The 20856-nt window shown below is 41.2% G+C and overlaps 6 protein-coding genes across 6 annotated transcripts; all 6 read left to right on the top strand.

Annotated features, from left to right (window-relative positions):
- Positions 1–2285: 2285 nt before the first annotated feature.
- On the top strand, positions 2286–4244 carry HO173_005570 (uncharacterized protein; the record flags this gene model as incomplete). The annotated part of the gene is made up of 4 exons (XM_037307485.1): positions 2286–2737; positions 2868–3389; positions 3484–4041; positions 4118–4244. 4 exons carry the CDS (start codon positions 2286–2288, stop codon positions 4242–4244), a joined length of 1659 nt encoding a protein of 552 aa, XP_037165667.1.
- Positions 4245–5893: 1649 nt separating this feature from the next.
- Positions 5894–6937, top strand: HO173_005571 (uncharacterized protein; the record flags this gene model as incomplete). The annotated part of the gene is made up of 3 exons (XM_037307486.1): positions 5894–6133; positions 6495–6528; positions 6582–6937. The coding sequence occupies 3 exons, from the start codon at positions 5894–5896 to the stop codon at positions 6935–6937; spliced, it is 630 nt and encodes a 209-aa protein (XP_037165668.1).
- A 237-nt stretch (positions 6938–7174) lies between these two features.
- HO173_005572 (uncharacterized protein) lies at positions 7175–8860 on the top strand (the record flags this gene model as incomplete). Its single annotated transcript, XM_037307487.1, has 4 exons — positions 7175–7355; positions 7509–7792; positions 7932–8365; positions 8455–8860. 4 exons carry the CDS (start codon positions 7175–7177, stop codon positions 8858–8860), a joined length of 1305 nt encoding a protein of 434 aa, XP_037165669.1.
- A 53-nt stretch (positions 8861–8913) lies between these two features.
- On the top strand, positions 8914–9246 carry HO173_005573 (uncharacterized protein; the record flags this gene model as incomplete). The annotated part of the gene is made up of 1 exon (XM_037307488.1): positions 8914–9246. The coding sequence occupies one exon, from the start codon at positions 8914–8916 to the stop codon at positions 9244–9246; it is 333 nt and encodes a 110-aa protein (XP_037165670.1).
- A 23-nt stretch (positions 9247–9269) lies between these two features.
- HO173_005574 (uncharacterized protein) lies at positions 9270–9428 on the top strand (the record flags this gene model as incomplete). Its single annotated transcript, XM_037307489.1, has 1 exon — positions 9270–9428. The coding sequence occupies one exon, from the start codon at positions 9270–9272 to the stop codon at positions 9426–9428; it is 159 nt and encodes a 52-aa protein (XP_037165671.1).
- Positions 9429–17064: 7636 nt separating this feature from the next.
- HO173_005575 (uncharacterized protein) lies at positions 17065–18378 on the top strand (the record flags this gene model as incomplete). The annotated part of the gene is made up of 2 exons (XM_037307490.1): positions 17065–17562; positions 17623–18378. 2 exons carry the CDS (start codon positions 17065–17067, stop codon positions 18376–18378), a joined length of 1254 nt encoding a protein of 417 aa, XP_037165672.1.
- Between the last annotated feature and the right edge of the window lie 2478 nt (positions 18379–20856).

Below are 20856 nucleotides of genomic sequence, written 5' to 3' on the forward strand. Positions count from 1 at the left end.
GTTTTATCTGACCGGACGCCGATGTTGGATGGCGAGTGTGTCCCTTTCCTGGCGACTCAGTTCGCAGAGGACTTGTAGTCCTCACCGGAATGCGGGACATTGGTTTTCTAGAGCGGAGCAATGGTCCCTACCTGAGCTTTTAATGTCTGGGGTTGACCGTCGTCATTCGAAGAGCAGCGCAACGCTCGCCATGCTCATGATGCGTCGTGGCCTTCACCCCATGGTCTCAGCTTTTCAGCTTCAAGCCCTGCAAAGTCTCCGCTGCAAATTCGATAAGGGCGTTTCAAGGACGACCCAACGCTATTCGGCAACGTGTGTCGAGCATCTGGTCCACCACTGCCCAATTGAAAGCCTTACATATTAACGAGGAAGCGATAAACCCCTTATCGCCTTGGCGTTTAGGCATGAATAGCTCGTACACTGTGGATTACTTATATTCCCCGTTTAGGTCTGCTCCAGAGCTCCTGAATCGGAGGTTAAGCTGACAAATCTAGGAACGAATACGTTATCATCGTTCATTCTAAGATCTGGCAAATCGCTATCCCAGCGGAAGTCCAGCTTTTCGTGGGATGCAGGAGGATTATGTAAGATAACATGATGAGGAAACGGTTACAGGTGCTTCAGGCATGATCGTGTGATCACAGCAAAGAACTTTTGGACTGCATGCAATTGCGCGATGGCTTTACATGCCCACCGAAACTGACTTGGCCGATGCTCGTTGGCGCTGTGACAACCCGCCACGAAGACAACGGCGGTCTCCATTGCATCATATTCTGTTTGTCTGCTGCTGGCGCTGGCAATGGCATAGGAGGTTCTACCGTTTCGTACTTTGGCAGGGGAATCCTCAGCGTGTTGAATCCTAGCTGTCTTAAATCAGAGTAAGTGCATGGAGGAAGCGTAGACCAGGTCCGAAGACCGGCGAAGGGAATGGGGACACTCGTCAAACACAAGAAAAGGACCGCTGGAAGGTATGGGATTGAAGATGGGAAGACAGAAAGGGCCCCTGCATCGCGTATTGAATCACGAGCATGTCCGCGACTCGGAGCTAACGGCTGATAGACATGAAAATGTAACGTTGGCATGGCGTTGCGCTGCGCTAGTCATCATGGACGACAATCTATCAGGGTCATGGTTCCAACATCGGGCAAGCAGGGCCTCCCTGAGGATGCGGAAAGCATTACGGTATACTATAAGACCAATTGGGTGAATGATTAACGCTGCTGACGAGGCATGCATGAAAGCACCCGATCTCATACATGCAAGGGAAGGGTCGTGTGACTCGGGAAAGATGCGCACCGCTTATCAAGGCTGCAATAAACCGTGGCAGACTCCCAAATTTGAGTCTTGTGGGTTCTATGGGTGAAGAGTATTATTTCTGAGGCTGAAAATGTTTCTGATTGTTGGTCAGAGGCGTATAGACTGTTCGGAGACCACTTAATATAATCCAAGAGACTCGATTCTTCTGAACAGGATGAACCTTAAGTAAGAAGGTCTTTGCTGCAAGGAATCGTGGCAGACTGCCAATTTTGGGTCTTGTCCATTCTATGTGTGAACAAGAAGGCTCATGGAAGTTGAAAACATCTCGGGTACTATCTCTGACGGTTGGCAAGAGGCGTATCGAATGTTCGAAAACCGCTTGATGGGATCCCTGAGAATAAATTGTTCCGGGGAGCATGAAGCTAAAGCAGGATCAACATTTTGGTGCAAGCATTCTGGAAGGGCAAGAGTGCCAATTTTGGTGAGGCGGACGTGTGCGGAACATGAATGCGCCATAATAGAAAATATAGCTAATGGTGCAGCCACGTGATAAGGTAGAAGTACTGCATGCCCACGGATGACTCAAGTTGGGTAGGGGAGATGCCTCGAAGCAACTGGTTCATGAAGCTTATGGTGATGGATGGGCAGGAAATTTGTAGTTTTTTTCTATTTTCTATCCTTCATCAATCAGCAGGACTCATTGTCCATGATAGGAAAGCAAGAGCGAACGTTTAGGAGGCGTTGAGTAAGGCTGATTTTTGCTTGTCGCATGACTGAGCTAGACGTAAGTTCTATTGCCCCACATACGCTACCCGTACTCTACGGTCGTCCACTTCTTCTTTTCGCGCATTTCCCACTCTTGCGTGATTCTCTGTATATATTTCCTCATCCTCCCTTACTTTGCCCTCCAATAATCTCACCTTTCTTCATGAGCTGTCTTCGACCTCAATAATATTCTCATTTACCTCCCTCCTCAGTTACTCTGACAAGGTACCTTGAAGCCATTTCTCTACTCTGGACTAATCCTCATGTACAACCTTCATAGTCCACCCTTATCCGCTGCTTCTTCCACTTCCTCACCACCACCAGAATGCGCTGAGCGGAGGAAGCCCAACATTCTTTTCATTCTCGCCGATCAGGTCTCCGCTCCGCTCCTCCGTATCCACAATGACAAGTCTCCCATAAAGACTCCAAACATTGACGCCTTAGCAGCCAAATCAGCCGTCTTTTCTTCCGCCTACTGCGCCTCGCCACTATGTGCTCCCTCGCGCTCCTCTCTAGTCACCGGGCAACTGCCTTCTCAGATCGGTGCCTGGGACAATGCATCCCCACTGGGCTGCGACGCTCCAACATACGCCCACTACCTGCGAAGGGAGGGGTACGAGACGGTCCTGGCTGGAAAGATGCACTTCATCGGTGAACAACTACACGGCTACGAAGAGCGTCTGACAAGCGATATATACCCGGGAGACTTCGGATGGTACGTTCAATGCACATAGACGGGGGAAAGGATGGAGGCAGGCTGGTGGTTTAATCGAGCTCGAGATTTGAGCATCGACACCAGTACAAATGTTCAGCTTTCCCTTCATGACATTTGCTAACCGTTGTAGGGCCGTCAATTGGGATGACCCCGATCGTCGTCTTGAGTGGTATCACAATGAATCCTCTATACTCCAAGCTGGCTCCTGTATCCGCTCTAACCAGCTCGATTTCGATGAAGAAGTCATGTTCAAGGCCACGAGGTACCTGTACTCCACCGCTCGCCGTCCATCTGACTCGCGTCCATTCTGCCTGACTGTCTCGCTCACACACCCACATGATCCTTATACCATTCACAGGGAATATTGGGATCGGTACGAGGGTGAGGACATTCCGCCTCCTTCCGTGACAATACCTGAGGAAGAGCAGGACCCTCACAGCCAGCGCTTGTTGAATGTATGTGGGTTGAAGGATGCAAAGCTCCCAGATGAAGCTATCGCTCGTGCTCGACGAGCCTACTTCGGCGCGGTGAGCTACGTGGATGACAATGTGGGAAAGCTTCTGGAGGTGTTGAAAGAATGTGGCATGGATGAAGACACGATTGTGGTCTTCTCTTCTGATCACGGGGATATGTTGGGCGAACGAGGACTATGGTACGTGGTGATCTACTGATCGACAACAGCAGGGTCTATTCGTGCCATGTTCCCATTCACGAGGTCGACGACGTGAAAGCTAACGATCGTCTAGGTACAAGATGTCTTGGTTCGAAGCCTCTGCTCGCGTACCTCTTCTGATCTCGTACCCAAAGCACTTTGAGCCACAGACCATCACACGTAATGTTTCCGCTTTGGACATCCTTCCCACACTCGTGGATCTGGTCAACGGGTCTTTGGACAAGCGTCTCCCTATTGACGGCAGTTCCCTTGTCCCATACCTTCACGGTTTCAATGGGAAGGATGGCAATGATACCGTCTATGGAGAGTATGCGGGTGAGGGCACGATCGCCCCGCTCATGATGATCCGCCGTGGGCCCTGGAAATTTATCACCTGCCCGGTGGATCCACCCCAGTTGTTCAATCTCCTCGAAGACCCCAAGGAGCTTCATAATCTCGCAACTAGCATTGATCCAGGGGTGCAGGAAGTGTTCCACGCTTTCGCTAAAGAGGCTCACGCGCGTTGGGATTTTGATCGCATCCACGCAGAGGTGCTCAAAAGTCAACGTATGAGGCGTCTGTGCTGGGATGCACTCAAGCAAGGTCGCTTCCATAGTTGGGACTACCAGCCGCATGAAAATGCAGGGTCACAGTAAGTGCATCGCAAAATCGAAATCCGGGGTAAACCTGGGGAAATAAGATGGCTCTGCTAACACATACGATCGTAGATATATCCGCTCCAATATTCATCTCGACGAACTAGAGCTCCGTGCACGCTATCCGCCTGTCGATCATATGGGCCGCGAGAAGAAACGAGGAGATGCCAAAGGCATCGCTGCGGCTTGGGGCGAGTAGGCCAACATGGTCAATCTTACGAGTTTCCTTTTCGCTCTGGTAGATCTTGGTCATGTCTTTGCTTTGACCTCAACGTTGCATGTCATAACAGTATCAAACTTTAGCCAGCGAGCTTGCACGCGTCCATCTGCTTTAGCCTTGATGTTTTCCTCCAATCATATCATCAGCTCTAGCGATTTAGCGTGCGTATTGCTCTACCAGCCTCACTGTTGCAGCATCAAATAGATCTATTCAGCTTAGCTTAAAATTATATTGATTAGTTCGCATGCAGTCTCTCTTAGCACAAGTGCACACACCTGCCAATCTTCGAATAATGCCGCAGCATCTGCCCTCCAGTGCATCGTCGCAAGCCTGATCGGAAAGCTTTAGTTTTGCCGGGGGAAAGATTTTTTAAAAAAAAAAAAAAAAAAAAAAAAAGGAATTTTTTTTAAAACGGTTTGTAGAAACTTGTAGCAACGCCTACTATGATACCATGCTTGTCACTGAACGCTGCCTGTCGAACAGAGGCTTCGCGCTCTCTACTGTACTACTATCGTGACACTCGAGGACGAATCACACGCTCGTGAACCTCATGATCAGCATCTAGCGATGCCCTGAACTACCCTTGTCTCATGTCCTTGATCGCTTTACTCATCATCTACCCTATTCCATCATTCGCCCATCGTCCTTCGTCCCTGATGCTCAATCCTAAGTCTCATCCAATCCAATTCACTGCATCCGTCCTTCAATCCCTTCCCCCCCCATCCAGACCCTCAACACTCGGTGCCTTTTTCAACTGCTTATTCAGCTGGCCCCTTCTATTATAAAAGTGCAGATGCTGCGCCTCCCACTTTGTCACTGAGGCGCTTACTCACGTTGTCTGATGATGGGACTCGGGTAGAGTACGTACAACGCTTCCGTGTCGGTGAAGGTATCTGCTAGGCATTGGGCATAGGCTTGGAGAGTTTTGATCGGATTGTTACTGTGAGTGTTGTGCGAGGGAGAGGGAGGGGGGGAGGATGTGCGAAACTGGATTTTGGTGGATGGTGTTCGAAAGGGGTTATTTTTTGGGGGGGAGGGGGATGCGGAGGTATTGCCGCACTGGTTGTGGGGAGTTTCGGTGGAGCGTGTTCGAAAAACTGCCTTCTAAACGCCGGTGATGGGAGAAGCAAAGCAGGCCACCGACAAACAATTGGGACCCCCGAAGCATTGGCATGCACAAAGGAGCTGCAATAATTGTTCTCTCCTTGACCAATCACGTTTGAGCACGCTGTCGCCTACTCAGCCAGCTGCCGTGTTAGGAGAAGATCTGTCGGACAGAGCCTCGTACATACCGGTATGCTGCGGCACAGCTGCACGATGAGCTTGTTTTGCAGGATTGACCACCCTATGCGCCTGGAGGGGTTTTCTCAGCCTCTTCTGACGAGTGCAGAATTCCTAGCCCACGACGAGTCCTGATTAAATTCACGGTTCTCATACCTATCATTTCTACAAAGTCTTTCACCACCAAACCATCTGCAGCTACCAGGAAAGCCGGATAGAATAAGTGGCGGTTGCAACTACCACGACTATCGATCTCGAGAGGTCTGATGCGCGGGGTATCTGCCGGATCTGTCAGCACGTCTCAGCGCTCCTGTTGCCGCATTCAGGCAATTTCATCTCAAACTTCGATGGACTCTATCGTCGTAGGCAGAAAGGATGGAGGTACAGCGCCAGATCGTTTCTGGGAAGAGGCCAGTGACATCTTCTACCAAGGCCTTGGTAAAGCCAAAAGGGCAAAACTCGATGATACCATTCACCTTGAAGATACTATTAAAAGTTTGCAGCTTACTCAGAGCAAGGTTTCAAACGAGGATGGGACCCACACTTTGCGTGTTGCAAGCAAAGATATCGATATCAAAGTTGGCGGTGTTATGAGAAGGCTAGAGCTTATGCACTAGGTCGGGGACGCTCTATGCAATTCGGACCTCAGACGGTGTCCTTGATGTGGTCAGCATTTCGAGTGATTTTCACTGTCTGTTTATCCTCGTGGCGCACCCACCGCATATTGGCAAACCAGATTCATTTTTGGGGGGTTTCTCAAAGATTCCAAAGTTTGCGCTTCTTTGTTCGATTCCGTGGGCCCCTTTTCAGACATAAACTTTGTACGTCAGGTGTATGTCAAACAGTATTCCAAGGAGAGAGTAGCAATGGATGACTCCAAAGTTGCTGGAGACCGGGTTTTGAAGCAGATACCGCCACTGTACGCCATCGTACTAAATTTCCTATCAGACTCGGAAGCTTGTATTTGATCACGGAGAATTCGGTAAGTCAGTGTTGCTCACTTCTTGAGGATGACTCACCGTACCTGACAATTAGGTCGGACATTGATCGGAGTATTTGGTGGCGAGTTTGAGGAGTTCAAGAAGATCGTGGACGATGCTAGAGGAAAGCGAGATGCATTGAAAGGGACGGCATATGTTGCTTTGAAAACAGCCGCTATTGGTATATTGGAAGGTGACTCCGAAGTTCTCGAGGATGTCCATGAAGTCATCAATGCCATCACGATTCCAGATCTCAAGGTCATCCAAGCTGAGCTTTCCAAAAAGAGAGAGCACAAAGAGAAGAAGGACTTGGAGAAAGCTTTTCGAGAGCTAAAAGACTGGCTACTGGCCGGCACTTCCGCTAAAACCCAGGCGCCTGAGGCGCAGTACCTCGCGCATCTCAAACATTGACATCTCGGAACATGCAGATGGATAGTTGGGGCACGCGAATATGAGACTTGGCGTGACCAAAAACATCCGAGCCTTCGACATCTGTTTGGGGAAGGCGGCTACAGGAAATCGTACCTGGTATCAAGTATCGTCAAAGATTTGAAGCGTCATATTTCCCAACAGATTAGGTCTAAATCTCAATTGGCCTATCTCCTTTGCAAGAGTAGGGACAACGCTACCCAGTGTTGCCTAACAATAATGTTACACCCAGTGGCGCAGTTGTTCACCGCCTGCGGGGACGAAGCTAATAATGGAAATGACAGTTTGCCAGGAGAGGGCGTGAAGTATCAAACTCTCCTCGACCTCCTCAAGAACGCAAGAGACAAAGATGAAGAGTCCAGAAGGAAAGAGGGACTCGTCTCTTCTGCAAATCAACTCTGTACTTCAGCCAATGTTTCTTGATATCGCAGAGGTCATCAGCACATGGACTTTCGATGTTGTGGATGCACTTGATGAGTGCTCTGATTGGACTGCCGGATTTTGGACACTTTGGATGCGCTACCCGAGTCGGGCATTGACATACGAGTTCTAGTCTCAAGCCGTCCCGAGGACCACATTGTAAACGACTTAAGGGAGTTGCCATGTAAGAAAATTGAGGTCAGCAAGAAAAAAAACCATCCCGATATCCTTGCGTATATTGAGGACTCTCTGAAGAGCATGCCACGCTTCCGACAGCTGAACGCAGGTCCCAGGATCGCTAGGAAGTCCGATGGGATGATCAAATGCAAGCCATCTCCAATTGCGTCTTCAAGCCCTCTCACTCATCACTCGGTAGATGCGAACATGGTCATCGAAAATCTAAAGCAGTCAAAGGCTGTGAGGACTAACGTGCAACTATTAATGAAACGCCTTCCAGATGGGATGAGCGATTTCTACAAGCAGAACTTGGAAAGGCTACAGGAAGACGACCGTGAAATGCTGCTTACAGCACTGCGATGGCTGATGTGCAGCGAAGGCAACATTGGAAGTTGCTCTGGTGGCAGACGACATAGAGCGTTGCTATGAGGACTTGGGCACCGATGAAGACGACGATAAAATTGAGGAGAAGGAAAAATCTGACAACAGCTCAGCAGTCATCGGAGTATCAACAGGTATGGAGCCCCAGGAAGAGGATATCGACTACAAGGATCGAGAATCGGTAAAAAGGCTCAAAACGGTATGCCGAGATTTTTTGAAGTTTTCTTCGGCAGTCGTCGACATCCAACACAGATCTGTCCGAGACTTCATCAGCAGTGAGGAGAAATCGCTGGCTCAGGATCCCAGGATTTGCCCAGATTGCGCAGAGCGTATGAATCAAGTCTCAACCTACCAGGCTTCCCCAAAACATGGGCATCTCATCGTGGCGAAAAACTTTTTTCGAAAGCTCATGTCCCGATCGTTCCAAGACAAGTTTGTCACGATCAAAGGCTTCGAGATAGACAGGCCTGACGCCGCATCCGCACCCTCATCTGTCAACGATCTGACACACTCCTCTGTAGTAGTTTGACAAGTGAAAGTGTTGCATTGCAACACGGACCTGACATTGGCATTGAAAATCTAGCCCCAAAAGGAACTGTGAGCCTGGGCACAGAAACGACAGAGCTAGCCACACACATTGCGGCGGAAGCCGAAAAGGACAATCCTACATCGGACCTGCCGGACTTCGATTCTGACGAGGAAGAACCGCCCAGATATGAGCTTGCACAATGGCCAAGGCACTTGCGAGCTGCAGAGGAAGCCTGGCCTCCAGCTGAACGCGATACCGACCTGCAAGAACGTTGGGAAAAGCTTTACACCATCATCGAGATAATTCTGTCCCCTGGATCACGTGTTTACAGAGATTGGTCGAGGAGGTTATCCTTGTGGCGGAGCCAACCCTTTGGACCCGCTTCACGTTGCAGCTAGATTTGGTCTGCTTGGAATGATGCAGAGATACATCTCGTACGGCGCGATTGTCAATGTCCTCGATGAAGTTTTTTAAGACGCCAACAACAGCGAAGGCACCTGCTTCTGGAGTCTGTGACCGTGACCAGCGAGTCCGAGTCGCTGAAAAGCTCAAAGTCCCAAGCCCCAGCAAAGGCACTGTTCATGACAAGGACGCTTTCAAAGAGACCCTCCGGAAAGCAGTCTATGCTTCTGTTCTCTGTGCTTTTTGCCGAGGCCTCGAACTCATCGCTCGCGCATCAACGGATGAAAGTTGGAACATCAGCTTGGGGACGTGCATCAAGATCTGGCGTGCCGGTTGCATCATACGCTCAGATTACCTTGCCGATTTTCTCGAACCGATCTGATCCACTGACGCCACGATTATGACATGCAGCTCATTGACGAAGTATCCGCCGATTTGCAGAAGAATTTCCAGCCGCTGAAGGAAGTAGTGCTCAAGGGGATGAAATGGGATGCGTATATTCCTTCCGTGTCAGCTAGCCTGGAGTATCTCAAGTATTGCGGTGGGACGAAGCTAGCGACGTAGTTCATGGAAGTTCAGATGGACTTCTTCGGCGCGCACTCATTCGATCGATGGGTCGTAGAGGGCGAAGACCCGGGAAAGAAGAGTAAAGGAGCGCATCATTATGAGTGGAGACCAGCATGGCAGGCCACCCATAGTCATTGAGTCTTTCCCTATTTTCTATATGCTTCTCTAAGCTCAAAATTTTGCATTCCCTAGGATCCTCTTTATGGGTAGCGGAGTAAATAAAGCCATAACCGCGGCATCTCAAACTTCAAAGGCCTAACGATTTCTACGGCGTTTTGGTTTTTCTCTCCATCTAACACTTCTCTCCATCTAAGGTCTTTGTGTTCTCAGCTATCTCTTCTCGTCCCAGTCCACCCCTCTTCCTCATTGTGCTCCACATCCAAACAGCAGCCCAGCAAGTGAATAACAACGAGACGCCGATCTGCGAGCCCACGACCACGGCTCTCCACGTATCATTCTTCTCCCCATACCAGAGCAGCAGGCCGATTGAAAAGGCGATAAGTGACCAATCAAGCAAGACCAACGGTACCTACGCCAACGTAAGATCTATTCGAGTGGCTTCCTCGTGTCCTTCGAACCGGAAAAGAAACATCGTCGCCAGGATGATCGAGACGACGCTTGTTAAGGCCGAGCTGACCATGAAACCCTTGGCAGCACGAGATTGGGCCGATGTCGCGGGGTGGAACTCGTCGAAGGTGAGCACAGCGAGTGATAAGCTGCCTGTGACTGCAGCGACCACATTAAAGGAGGAGCAACAAAGCTCCTGGCGCGATCTAGGATTTCATCAGATACTTCTTGTATGTTATGGTTTCTCAGCTTTCGTTTCCCTCACAATCTACAGTCAACTTCAATGCCAAGGGAATTGACGCGTCACGTGTAGACGTTAGTCCAAGTTTAGACTAGCTGCAGAAAGTCGTCGCGACTTCGTCAACGACTCAACACATTCAAAAACTTTCGCACAACGCTCATGCTATATTATTGAGCTATAGAAAGTAGATATATATATTTAAAGTACTTAGTAAGGCTAGTACCTCTTTAATTAGCTTTAGAGAATATTTATATTTTTATAACTATATCGAATAAGGCTAGCTAGTCTTAATAAGATTATAATAGCTATAATTTTAAGAAGTACGCATTTATATTAAAGTTATCGATAAATATTATATTAAAAATAATAGACGAAAATTAGAAACTACTAATAGATAAAGTAATTATTACTCTTAGAGCGGCGATAGTATTTATAGAAAGAATAAATAATAAATCTAAAATTTAGATAGTCTTAGACGAAGTATATAAACTAGTTATTAATTTAAGTAACTAAGATAGTAATATAAAGAAAAAGATTATATATATTAAGTATTAGATAGCTAGTTTAAAAAGTAATATATTAATAACTAGCTATATTAGCGTACTAAGTCGATTCTTAATATTCTTCTCTACTATTAAAGAAATCTCTATTATATTATTAATAATATCGAAATAAGATTAAGTATTATATAATAAGCTAAACGAGATTATTATAAAGTTATAAAATAAGATAGTAAGTAAAGTATTAAAGGAAAAGATATCGAGCGAGATAATTACGATAGTTAATAAATATATAAAGAGTATAGATATTATAAGAAAATCTATTAAAACGACTAGGAGGCTAGCGAGTAACGATATATATATTATAATTGCAAATAAGGAGAAGGCGAATAGACTGAGAAAAAGTAAGGATTAGATTTTAAAGATAAATAATAGTGTAAGAGTAATTACTAAAATGTATAGCCTTCTACTTTATAGAGTAAGAATTAATATATTTAATATTAAAGATATAGTTATAATAATTAAAAGGGTTTAGAACGAGAATATTAATACGCTAAGTCTCGATATAGTATAACTAAGCTAATTTAACGCGAATAAAGAGGATTATAATAAGAGTTTATTAATTATCGAATTAATATCTCTAGAGAAAGAAAATAGAGTACTAAAAGAAGGTCTAGTTATCGATTTAAAATTATATAGTTATTACGTCTATAATAAGCAGTATAAATTAAAGTAATACTTCGTATACTAGAAATACAATTACCTATCGACTATATATCCTAAAAAGAATTACTTAATATATCATGAGAAATACTTAGAGAAGTATTATTATAAAGAATATACGGTCGATACTCGTAAATACTCGATTTGCGAGGAACTATATAAGATTTAAAATAAGATATATATAATAAAGAAGAGGGAGATAGCGAGAATGAGAATAACGAGATAATAGACTTTTTTACGATTTATAATAACGAAGAAGATATCGACTAGCTATTAAATAAGCGATTAATTAAATAACTACTTTTAGAATATATCTAATTATAAGCGAAATAAGAAATTTTTTTTAAGACTAATATCTACGCGCGATAGACTAGTAGATAAAGATAGAATAATTAGTAGAGGAGAAATTAGAGAGCTAGACCTCGAAAGAATTATTATATTAAATCTCTAATCGAGTAAAAGAAGATATATTTCTATATTACTAATAATGGCCTTATCTAGAAATAGATCGCTCTTTAAAGTAGTAGACGAAGTTAAACGATATAAGAATAATATAGCGATAAGGGAAATTAATAATTCCGAGAACGATAAATAGCCTCTAAGTTAAAAGAGTAATAATAAGAGAATTACAATCCTTATTAATAGAAATAAAAAGAGATATATTCGATTTATCGATAATTAAGAAAAGAAGAATACTTAGAAAGAGAATATAGACTTTATAAACTAGGTAAAGCGAGTAAATAATATTAATAATAATATTAAGAAATAATAGTATACTCTAATTAGCTATTAATACTATAATATAATATAAGAAAATCTAGAATAGTTATAATAGAACTCTTCGATAATAAAAAGATTTATAATATTAATATAGTAGTAATTTAAGAGCCTTAAAGAAATATTAATATAAATATATTATATTATCTTCTAAAGAATAGATTTAACTTAATCTACTCCTATTATAATAATATATAAATATATTTCTATATTAATAAGAGAATATTATTAAAGTAATAATATCTATTATATTATTTATTAAACCTCTATACTCTTAATATCAAGTTCGAAAATAATAGAATTATACGTATATATAATATTTATAATCTCGGCGATTAATAAATAGATAAACTTAACGAACTATATAAGACGCTTATAAAGTCTAAGAATAACGAATAGATTATATTAGGCGACTTTAACCTTTACTATATAATATAAAGAAAATTAAATACTCGTATCGATAAGAGAGTAAAAGAACTAATACTTATAGCGAAAGAATTTACTATAAAATAAGTATTATTAGTAGAAATAATAATATATAAAAAAAACTATTAAATAATAATAGATCTACTATTCGTTACTTTAGTATTAATAATAAATATTATTAATTATAATATCGAAAATAATTTTAAAAGCGAATTTAACTATCTTCTAATTTTTATAAAGTTTAAGCTAGCCGTAATAGAGTTAGTATTAATAATATATCGAAACTTTAATAAACTAAACGTCGAGGTTCTAAGAGAAATACTCGCTAGAGTTATAGTATCGAAAGAGTATCTAGTTAATTCCTCGAGAAATAATAAAAATCTTATTAATAATAATATCGATTATTAAGTAGCGACTATTATTAACTCTATTTAAGCGGCTATAGAGGAGTTTACTTTAATTATTAAATTATTATTACGATCTAAATCGAGATTTATACTAAAATATAAGAAAGTATAAAGGCGTTATAAATCGCTAAAAAGAAGTTAAAGAATAACGCTCTTAAAGAAAGTATAGAATAAGTATAAAGTCGCTAAGAACTTTAAAAATAATCTAATTAAGAGAATTATTAAAAAGATATTTAGAGAGTTTATAGTAAAAGCGTATAAGTCGTTATAAATAATATAAAAAAAGATTAAGTAGATTAGAAAATAACTTATAATATAGATATATCTCCCTTCGCTATTTAATAAAGATAAATAAGAATATAATAAATTAGGCTTAAAGGTAGATCTTCTTATAAGAACGTTCTTTCTATTATTAATATAGACGAAGTTAGATAATATTAACGTTAATACGATATATTTATAAGTCTATCTAATAGATATAATTATCGTAAATAAGATAAAAAAGACTATAATATAAGTATCGTTAAAGAGAGCCTTAAGAGAAGATACGATTCTTAATCTAATTCTTAAAAAGATTCTAAAGTTATTACTCTCTTATCTATATAGAATATTTAATATATATATAACGAATAACTACTATCTAAAGCACTTTAGAATATTAATAATAATTATCCTTTCGAAGTCGGGTAAGGATTATTTAATTTCTAAAGAATACTAACTAATAGCTCTACTTAATATTATAGAAAAGATAATAAAGTTTATTCTTATTAGAAGAATAGTATATCTTATAAAGATATATAAACTTCTATCGGCTATATATATAAAAAGCCATAGATTACAATTATATAAATACGATATTTATTATCTTCTAGAAAGAATATATTAAGCTTAGAACTCTAATAAAATAGTTATAATATTACTACTAGACGTTTCAGATATATATAATAAAATCTCTTATCCTCGACTACTCTATAATCTTTAAAAATAAAAAATCGATATAAGAGTAGTTAATTAAATAGAATTATTCTTATTTAATAGAATAATAGTATTAAAAATAAGCGAATACTCTATACTAAAGACTTCTATAATAACCGAAATTTCTTAAGAATTATCGCTATCGCCTATACTTTATCTCTTCTATAATTTAGATCTTATCGATAAATATAATAATTACGTCGATTTAGAAATAATAGCTATCGACTTTATAGATAATATAAACCTTTTAATAGTAGAAGACTTTATTAAGAAAAACTATAACGCTCTTTATAAAATCTATAACGAAGTTTATATAAAGTAGGCGTTACGATATAAATCGAAGTTTGATTTTAATAAATATTAACTACTATATCTTAATAGAAAATAGAGATTTAACTTAGACTATTCTCTATAATTTAATAAGAGATAATATATTAAGACGAGACGCTTTATCCGCTATCTAGAAGTCGAAATTAACTTTAAACTTCTATAAAGCTATTATAATAAGAAAATTTAATCTAAGACTACTAAAAGTATTAATATATTAGCGAGAATTATCGAATTAATATAGAGTAATAATTATAAAAATATAAGATAGCTCTATTAGACGGTAATTATCTTATAAATAATATATTATTACTTAGTATAATATGTTACGAGCGTACCCTTGACACACCACTCAGCCCTATGGCCTAGTGGCTTGGCGGAGGCATCTCCTACTATATCATGCCTCCTTCCCACCTACATAGTTCGGTAGCCTTATTATCCTTGATCTACCTCACCCATACTGGTATCGCACCTATGCTGGTCCTGACATTATAATAAGGCTCATTTTCTTCAATTCTACCGAAGGACTATGGCAACAAGGCTGGACTGGAGAAGAACTTGGGGAATCTTGCTGGCACGCAGGCAAGATATGGCCAATATCTCCAGGATCTCTGCAGGACAATACCACTACACCTCTGCAAATCGTCTCCGGTCGAGGCCTACACGGACTATGGATGTTTGGAGACACAGGGCAATCGATGGGCGTGCATCTCCGGTCTACCAGCCATGGGGGCCATGGCTATTGAGAGGGGGGGTAGTGTTACGAGCGTACCCTTGACACACCACTCAGCCCTATGGCTAGCGGGCCTTGGCGGAGGCATCCCCTACCATATCATGCCTCCTTCCCACATACATAGTTCGGTAGCCTTATTATCCTCGTTCTACCTCACCCATACTGGTATCGCACCTATGCTGGTCTTGACATAATACTAGTTTAAAGATACTATCAGCTATAATAAAACTTATCTCTTATTACTATAAAGAATTTAATCTTAGATAAAAAGAAAGATAACTAGAGTATTTAAGATTATATCTATTTTAGTACTTAATATAGAAGTATATCTTCTATTAATTAAATAATAGCTAAATAAGATTATCTTAAAAGTTATCTTATAAATTACTATTAGTCTAATATATAGCGAGATTATTAAGTTATAATTCGAGCGATAGAAGTTTAAAAGAAAACTTAAGAAGAATAGGAAACTAAGTCTATTAAAGCGATATATTAATAGATTTAAAGAATAATATAACGATATTAATAAGATTAAGAAACTACGCTTTTTTAGCGTCGCCTTCGACTAAGAGTCTTTTAAAATAATAATTTATAAGATTAAAAAAGCTGTTAAAGAACTAGCTAAAAGATCGATTAATAAAAGTTATATAATAATATATATAGACGATAATAGAATTAATAAAAAGATAAGAGCTTTAGCTATATCGTTAGATATTAATTCTACTTTTAATATCTATTTAAGCTTAAGCGATTAATATATAATATACTTAGCGAAGTTATATAATATTCTTTAAGCTCTAACTATAGTAGTTATATATTAAATAAAATTATAATTTAGTAGAGTTATAGTAAATATAGATAATTAAATATCGATTTAAATTATCGAAGACTTAAGTAAATATTTAAAATAGATTTATATAATATAAATAGTATAGATTATTAATTCGCTAAGATATCTCGAAATAATAATAGAATTATATTAGATTTCGATATATATTAATATTAACGATAATAAATAGATAGATAGAGAGGCGAAGAAGATTACTAGCTAGCGAGAGCGAGTAATTTATAATAAAAGAGTAAAGATAAATACTAATAAAATAGTCTAATTATTAATTATATAAATAAGAATAATATCGACGATTAAGATAGCTATTAGAGACTACGCGATAAAATAATAGACTATTAAATAGGCTAATAAGAAGCGAGGCGGTATTCTTAAAAGAATTTAATTAATACTATCGAAATAAATATAACTTTTATATTTAAGAGTTAAGCGCGCTAAGATATCGCTAATAATATAAATAAGAATTAAGAAAATAGGTCTTAAGGTTTTTCTTTATAATCGATAAATATCGAATATAGAGGATAAAGAATACGAGTATAGAGCGAAGTAGACGGCTCGGTATATTCTTTACGAATATAGACTATTTAGTAAAAAGCGAGGAATATAATAAATCGAAGAAAGAAGGAAGGTAAAGAGAGAGAGTTATTACTTATAAGGATATACTAATAAAACCACGTTACGCCCCTATAAAAGGGAACTTTTTAAAAAAAAAAAAAATTTTTAAAAAAAAAAAAAAATTTAAAAAAAAAAAAAAAAAAAAAATTAAAAAAAAAAAAAAAAAAAAAAAAAAAAAAAAAAAAAAAAAAGTTAAAAAATAAAAAAAAAATAAATTTTTTAATAAAAAAAAAAAAAATAAAAAATAAAAAAAAAAAATAAAATAAAATAAATTAATTTAAAAAAAAAAAAAAAATAAAAAAAAAAAAAAAAAAAAAAAAAAAAAAAACAAAAACCAGCCAAAAAAAAAAAATTAAAAAAAAAAAAAAAAAAAAAAAAAAAAAAAAAAAAAAAAAAAAACCAAAAAAAACAGTCCAGCGATATAAAGCCTCTTTGTCGAAACAAGCAACAGCGACTCTCTAAGGTCTTGAGTTGCTGAGAGTAAGGCTTAGGAAAATGGCGGGAAACAAGAGACGCCGAACCAGTGGAGGCTTCCACACCACGAGAGGCGATCTCCTCAGTACTGTGTCCCCATCCTCCGCCTCGCAACCAACTTTCCTCAGCACTTTTGATCGCGCATCGCGCTACCCAATCTTCCACAATCTCTGTGATTGCCTCACAATCGCTGAGATCGTCGCGTTGACTCAGACATGCAAGAAGTTCTCTGGCTTGTATCAGTATCTCCTTTCATCTCAGTGGGATGTGGATCAAGCACTTCGCCGCTATGTTGAAGATCCCCAAGGCTTCAGATCTCAGATGGCTAGATACGACGCGCTTATATCTGGAAACTTCGCAGTTCAGTACTTTGAGAGAAACATTTGGAGCTGTAAGCGTCTAGTCGTGTATATTTTGCAAGGCCGTGGATCTCAGCTGTTCAGCAAATACCTCTCAACCATAGCAGGTTATTCGGAAGAGAAGCTCAAAGAATATGGCCCGGACCGTCCTGCAATGGAGGTAGGAATTTCTGCGATGACCATTATATTGGGCTCTTTGCTAAAAGATTTACGATCGCAGACCCGTACCTTCAAGAAAGATGCCGACAGAAAGTTTGAGATCCGTTTGCATTCAACAACATGCCTACCTGCTCAGTACATACTTGAAATCAGCAGTTCTACTGCAGTTGTCAATATTCTAAGCTGGAACAAAGCCTACTCTGTATTCCCGCTGCCGACATTCATTCAGCACAAGTCCTATTTGCTGCATGACTTGGACAAGTCCGCTAGACAATCGGCACGAAAATACTCCCAAAGAGGATGGGATGTTCAGGGAGTGATGTGGCCCGAGGAGAAACGCCGTAATCATCCCATCCGGGAGCGAAGACGCGTTGGCGACCGTTATACGTGGACGATTCCTTTTGACACGAGGAAAGTAGAGTGGTCAAAAACGCCCGACTACGTCCTTGAGCATGCTTGCTTCGAGATGGACCTGTCCATGAACTATGATAACGAGGAATTTCAATATCGTAACCAGAGTGTCCGGTATTATGTTATCGAAGCCAACGTACTAGAATCTAAGGTCCTAAAGCACACTTATGTTTACGGTGGCGTCGACATGATAGACTTCTTCTTTCCTCGACTCCATTCCTTCATTATCTCAGAAATCTACAAACTTGATCCTGCACAGAGGCCCACCAATTACAAACAGATGCTGGAATATCCTGGCAACATCGATGGCGCCCTTGGTGATTTCGATCAACCGGCTAGTTGGACATATCGAGACGACGAATTTCCAAAATGGTACAAGGCTTTTGAGCAGTACCAGCCTGAGTGAAGTCATCTCAGAGAGAGGAGCCACAAGGAGATGGATGAGCGAGATAGAAGAATATATGGGTCTGGTTGGTGGAAATGTTCGGCTCTGGCCTTACACGACAGCAAAGGCTTTGTGGCGACGGTCACGACTCACTGGGGAAGAAATTGGACAAAGTCCCGGCACACGGGAAGTAGCACTCGACTTTCTCCACTTTACCGGCTCCGCGTCGAGTGATAAGACTGCTCATTAACATGGGGGAAATACCAACCTCACAGTGCAAGGGGCAGTGTTTAGGGCAGGTGCGATCGCAGCTATATGTGTCCTCCCAGTGCTAGAATCTTTATACCAGTATTGCAATGCCAAGTCCCAAGATCTTCCTTTCTGCGCCCGGCTCTTCTCTTCTCATCTATGCTTCCATTCTCAAGGTACACTTCAACATTCGATCGATGCAACCCGTATGAAGACGGGAGCCTTGGGACTTTCTGTATTCCCAATGTTCGCAACACGTGCCAAGGCATCATGCCAATACAAGGTTACAGACGTGACGGCAGTCTTTGTTAAACTTTTGACCACAGCAGTAATAACTAGGACGTTTCTACGTTTTTGGGGGTCCTTTCTGAGACAGTATCTGTCATGCAGGACAAGTACTTTCGGCTCAATGCCTTGATCTTTCGCCTGCTTCGCCAGGACTAGCCGGCTCCTGAACTTTTCGCTTGACGACTCATTAGGACTTTCCGGCCGTTCAGGCCAGCTATCAGAAACAACAACAGTCTGAGACGCTGAATCAATGTACACTCTCACGTCGATCTCGAGCATCAGCCCAGTACAAGATGTCTCTTATCATCCAATTCGTCACTCATAGGCACCAGTCCATAATTCGAACCAACACTCAACAGGGATGAAGGGCGGAGTAATCTTCTTCGTCGATGCTGCTGGTGTCGGAATGGTGAACAGATATTCTATTTCGACTGTCGCCATTTGCAACGTAATGCGCTGAATGAGATCAACGTCCCGTCCGCCAGGCGATGGTCGCGAAGCCGAGACGGTGGTTATCACGCACCGATGTGCTTTATCCGAGGCCGTACTTAATCAAGTATAGCGTCCTCTCGGCACGCAAATGGCCCAAAAATAACGTGTCGGCGAAGCCGACACAAAGGCATTTTCTTGCATGCAATTCCTTAAATTCGATAAGTCGGAACCTTTGTGGTAGGGTTCGATTCCTTTGACTAGCTGCCTTGTTGGCCCAATTCCCCGCGCGGCTTACAGCTCGGCAGGGGTAGAAAAGGGTTCGTGGAAGTGGGTGGGTATATCCTGAGTACATGCGGTCTATCGGAAGTAGACGGACACGCTCCGCCTATGCACCGACCTCATCAAGGGTTGGAACTAAGATCAAGTAAATACTGGAATTTAGAGTACTCTGAGACCTGCCACGCTGCTTCACATAGATGTACTCGTTGGTTCCATCAGTCTCCGGACACCTCGAAATATCACTTCGATACGCAGGACAATATCTCACGAATGAAAAGACTTATCAAGAAACTTAATACTATGAACTTATAGTCAACCTTCAATATAAAGATTTCATATCCCAACTGAATTTTGTTAGAAGCTCTTGTTGATGTGTTGCGGTTGTGTCCGGAGACTAACGGCACCAACCCTCTGCGCCTAATCTCTCATCCGTCCGGCGGCCTCCTGGGGGGCGACTGCGCCAAGCTGCTTCTAACCTCCCTAAATTTCAGCAGATGCTCAGTAAAAACAACAGATTTGATCGACACACGGCTACGCTCCAGCGTAGAGTATGTAATGACCTCATTGAGGAAACCATTCCCGGAAACCTCCTATTTGCATGCTCAGTAAAACGCTCCAGCGTAGAGTATGTAATGACCTCATTGGGGACTCGGATCCGCTCGGGAATATGCAAGAATCCTACTACCCCCGCCGAGCTGTAAGTCCTCTTCCCCGCACTACGCACGTGTAATTGATTTCGCGGTTTATCTAAGCACCGAGGTGAGGTATTTTCGAGATTGTGGAGAATGTCAACGGTCAAGATGCAGTATCTATTCAGAATTCACTCACTCATCGTCTCTTGCATGCTGTGCTCTCAAGTGTTCCGAAGCCGTTTGTGACATTCAAGCACTCTCGCCGCCGACCGAGATGATGGGGAAATGGCGCACGGCGACGATGTGAGACATAAAAAAAGAAAGAAGAAACAGGCTAGCCTTTGTTTTTCTTTTGCTTGGAGTTGCTGCAAGGCTCCGCCCGCGGGTATCCGGGCCAGCATCCGTGTATATATACACACAGACGGAACTGCTTCTTGTCTTTTCTTGTGCAGATAGACAGCTTCGAGAACAGTAACACAAGCAACACACCACGGATCAGCCGAACTCGTTTTTAGCATTCCACATTGACGCAAACGCAAAGGACTTCCACCTCCAGGACCACTAAAGCAGATACTACAACAGCTTCGACCTCCGAGACTAACGACACCGATTCTATACA

This window comes from Letharia columbiana (genome assembly GCF_014066305.1).
Source record: "Letharia columbiana isolate WasteWater2 chromosome Unknown Sc0000015_s1, whole genome shotgun sequence".
Taxonomy (NCBI): Eukaryota; Fungi; Ascomycota; class Lecanoromycetes; order Lecanorales; family Parmeliaceae; genus Letharia; species Letharia columbiana.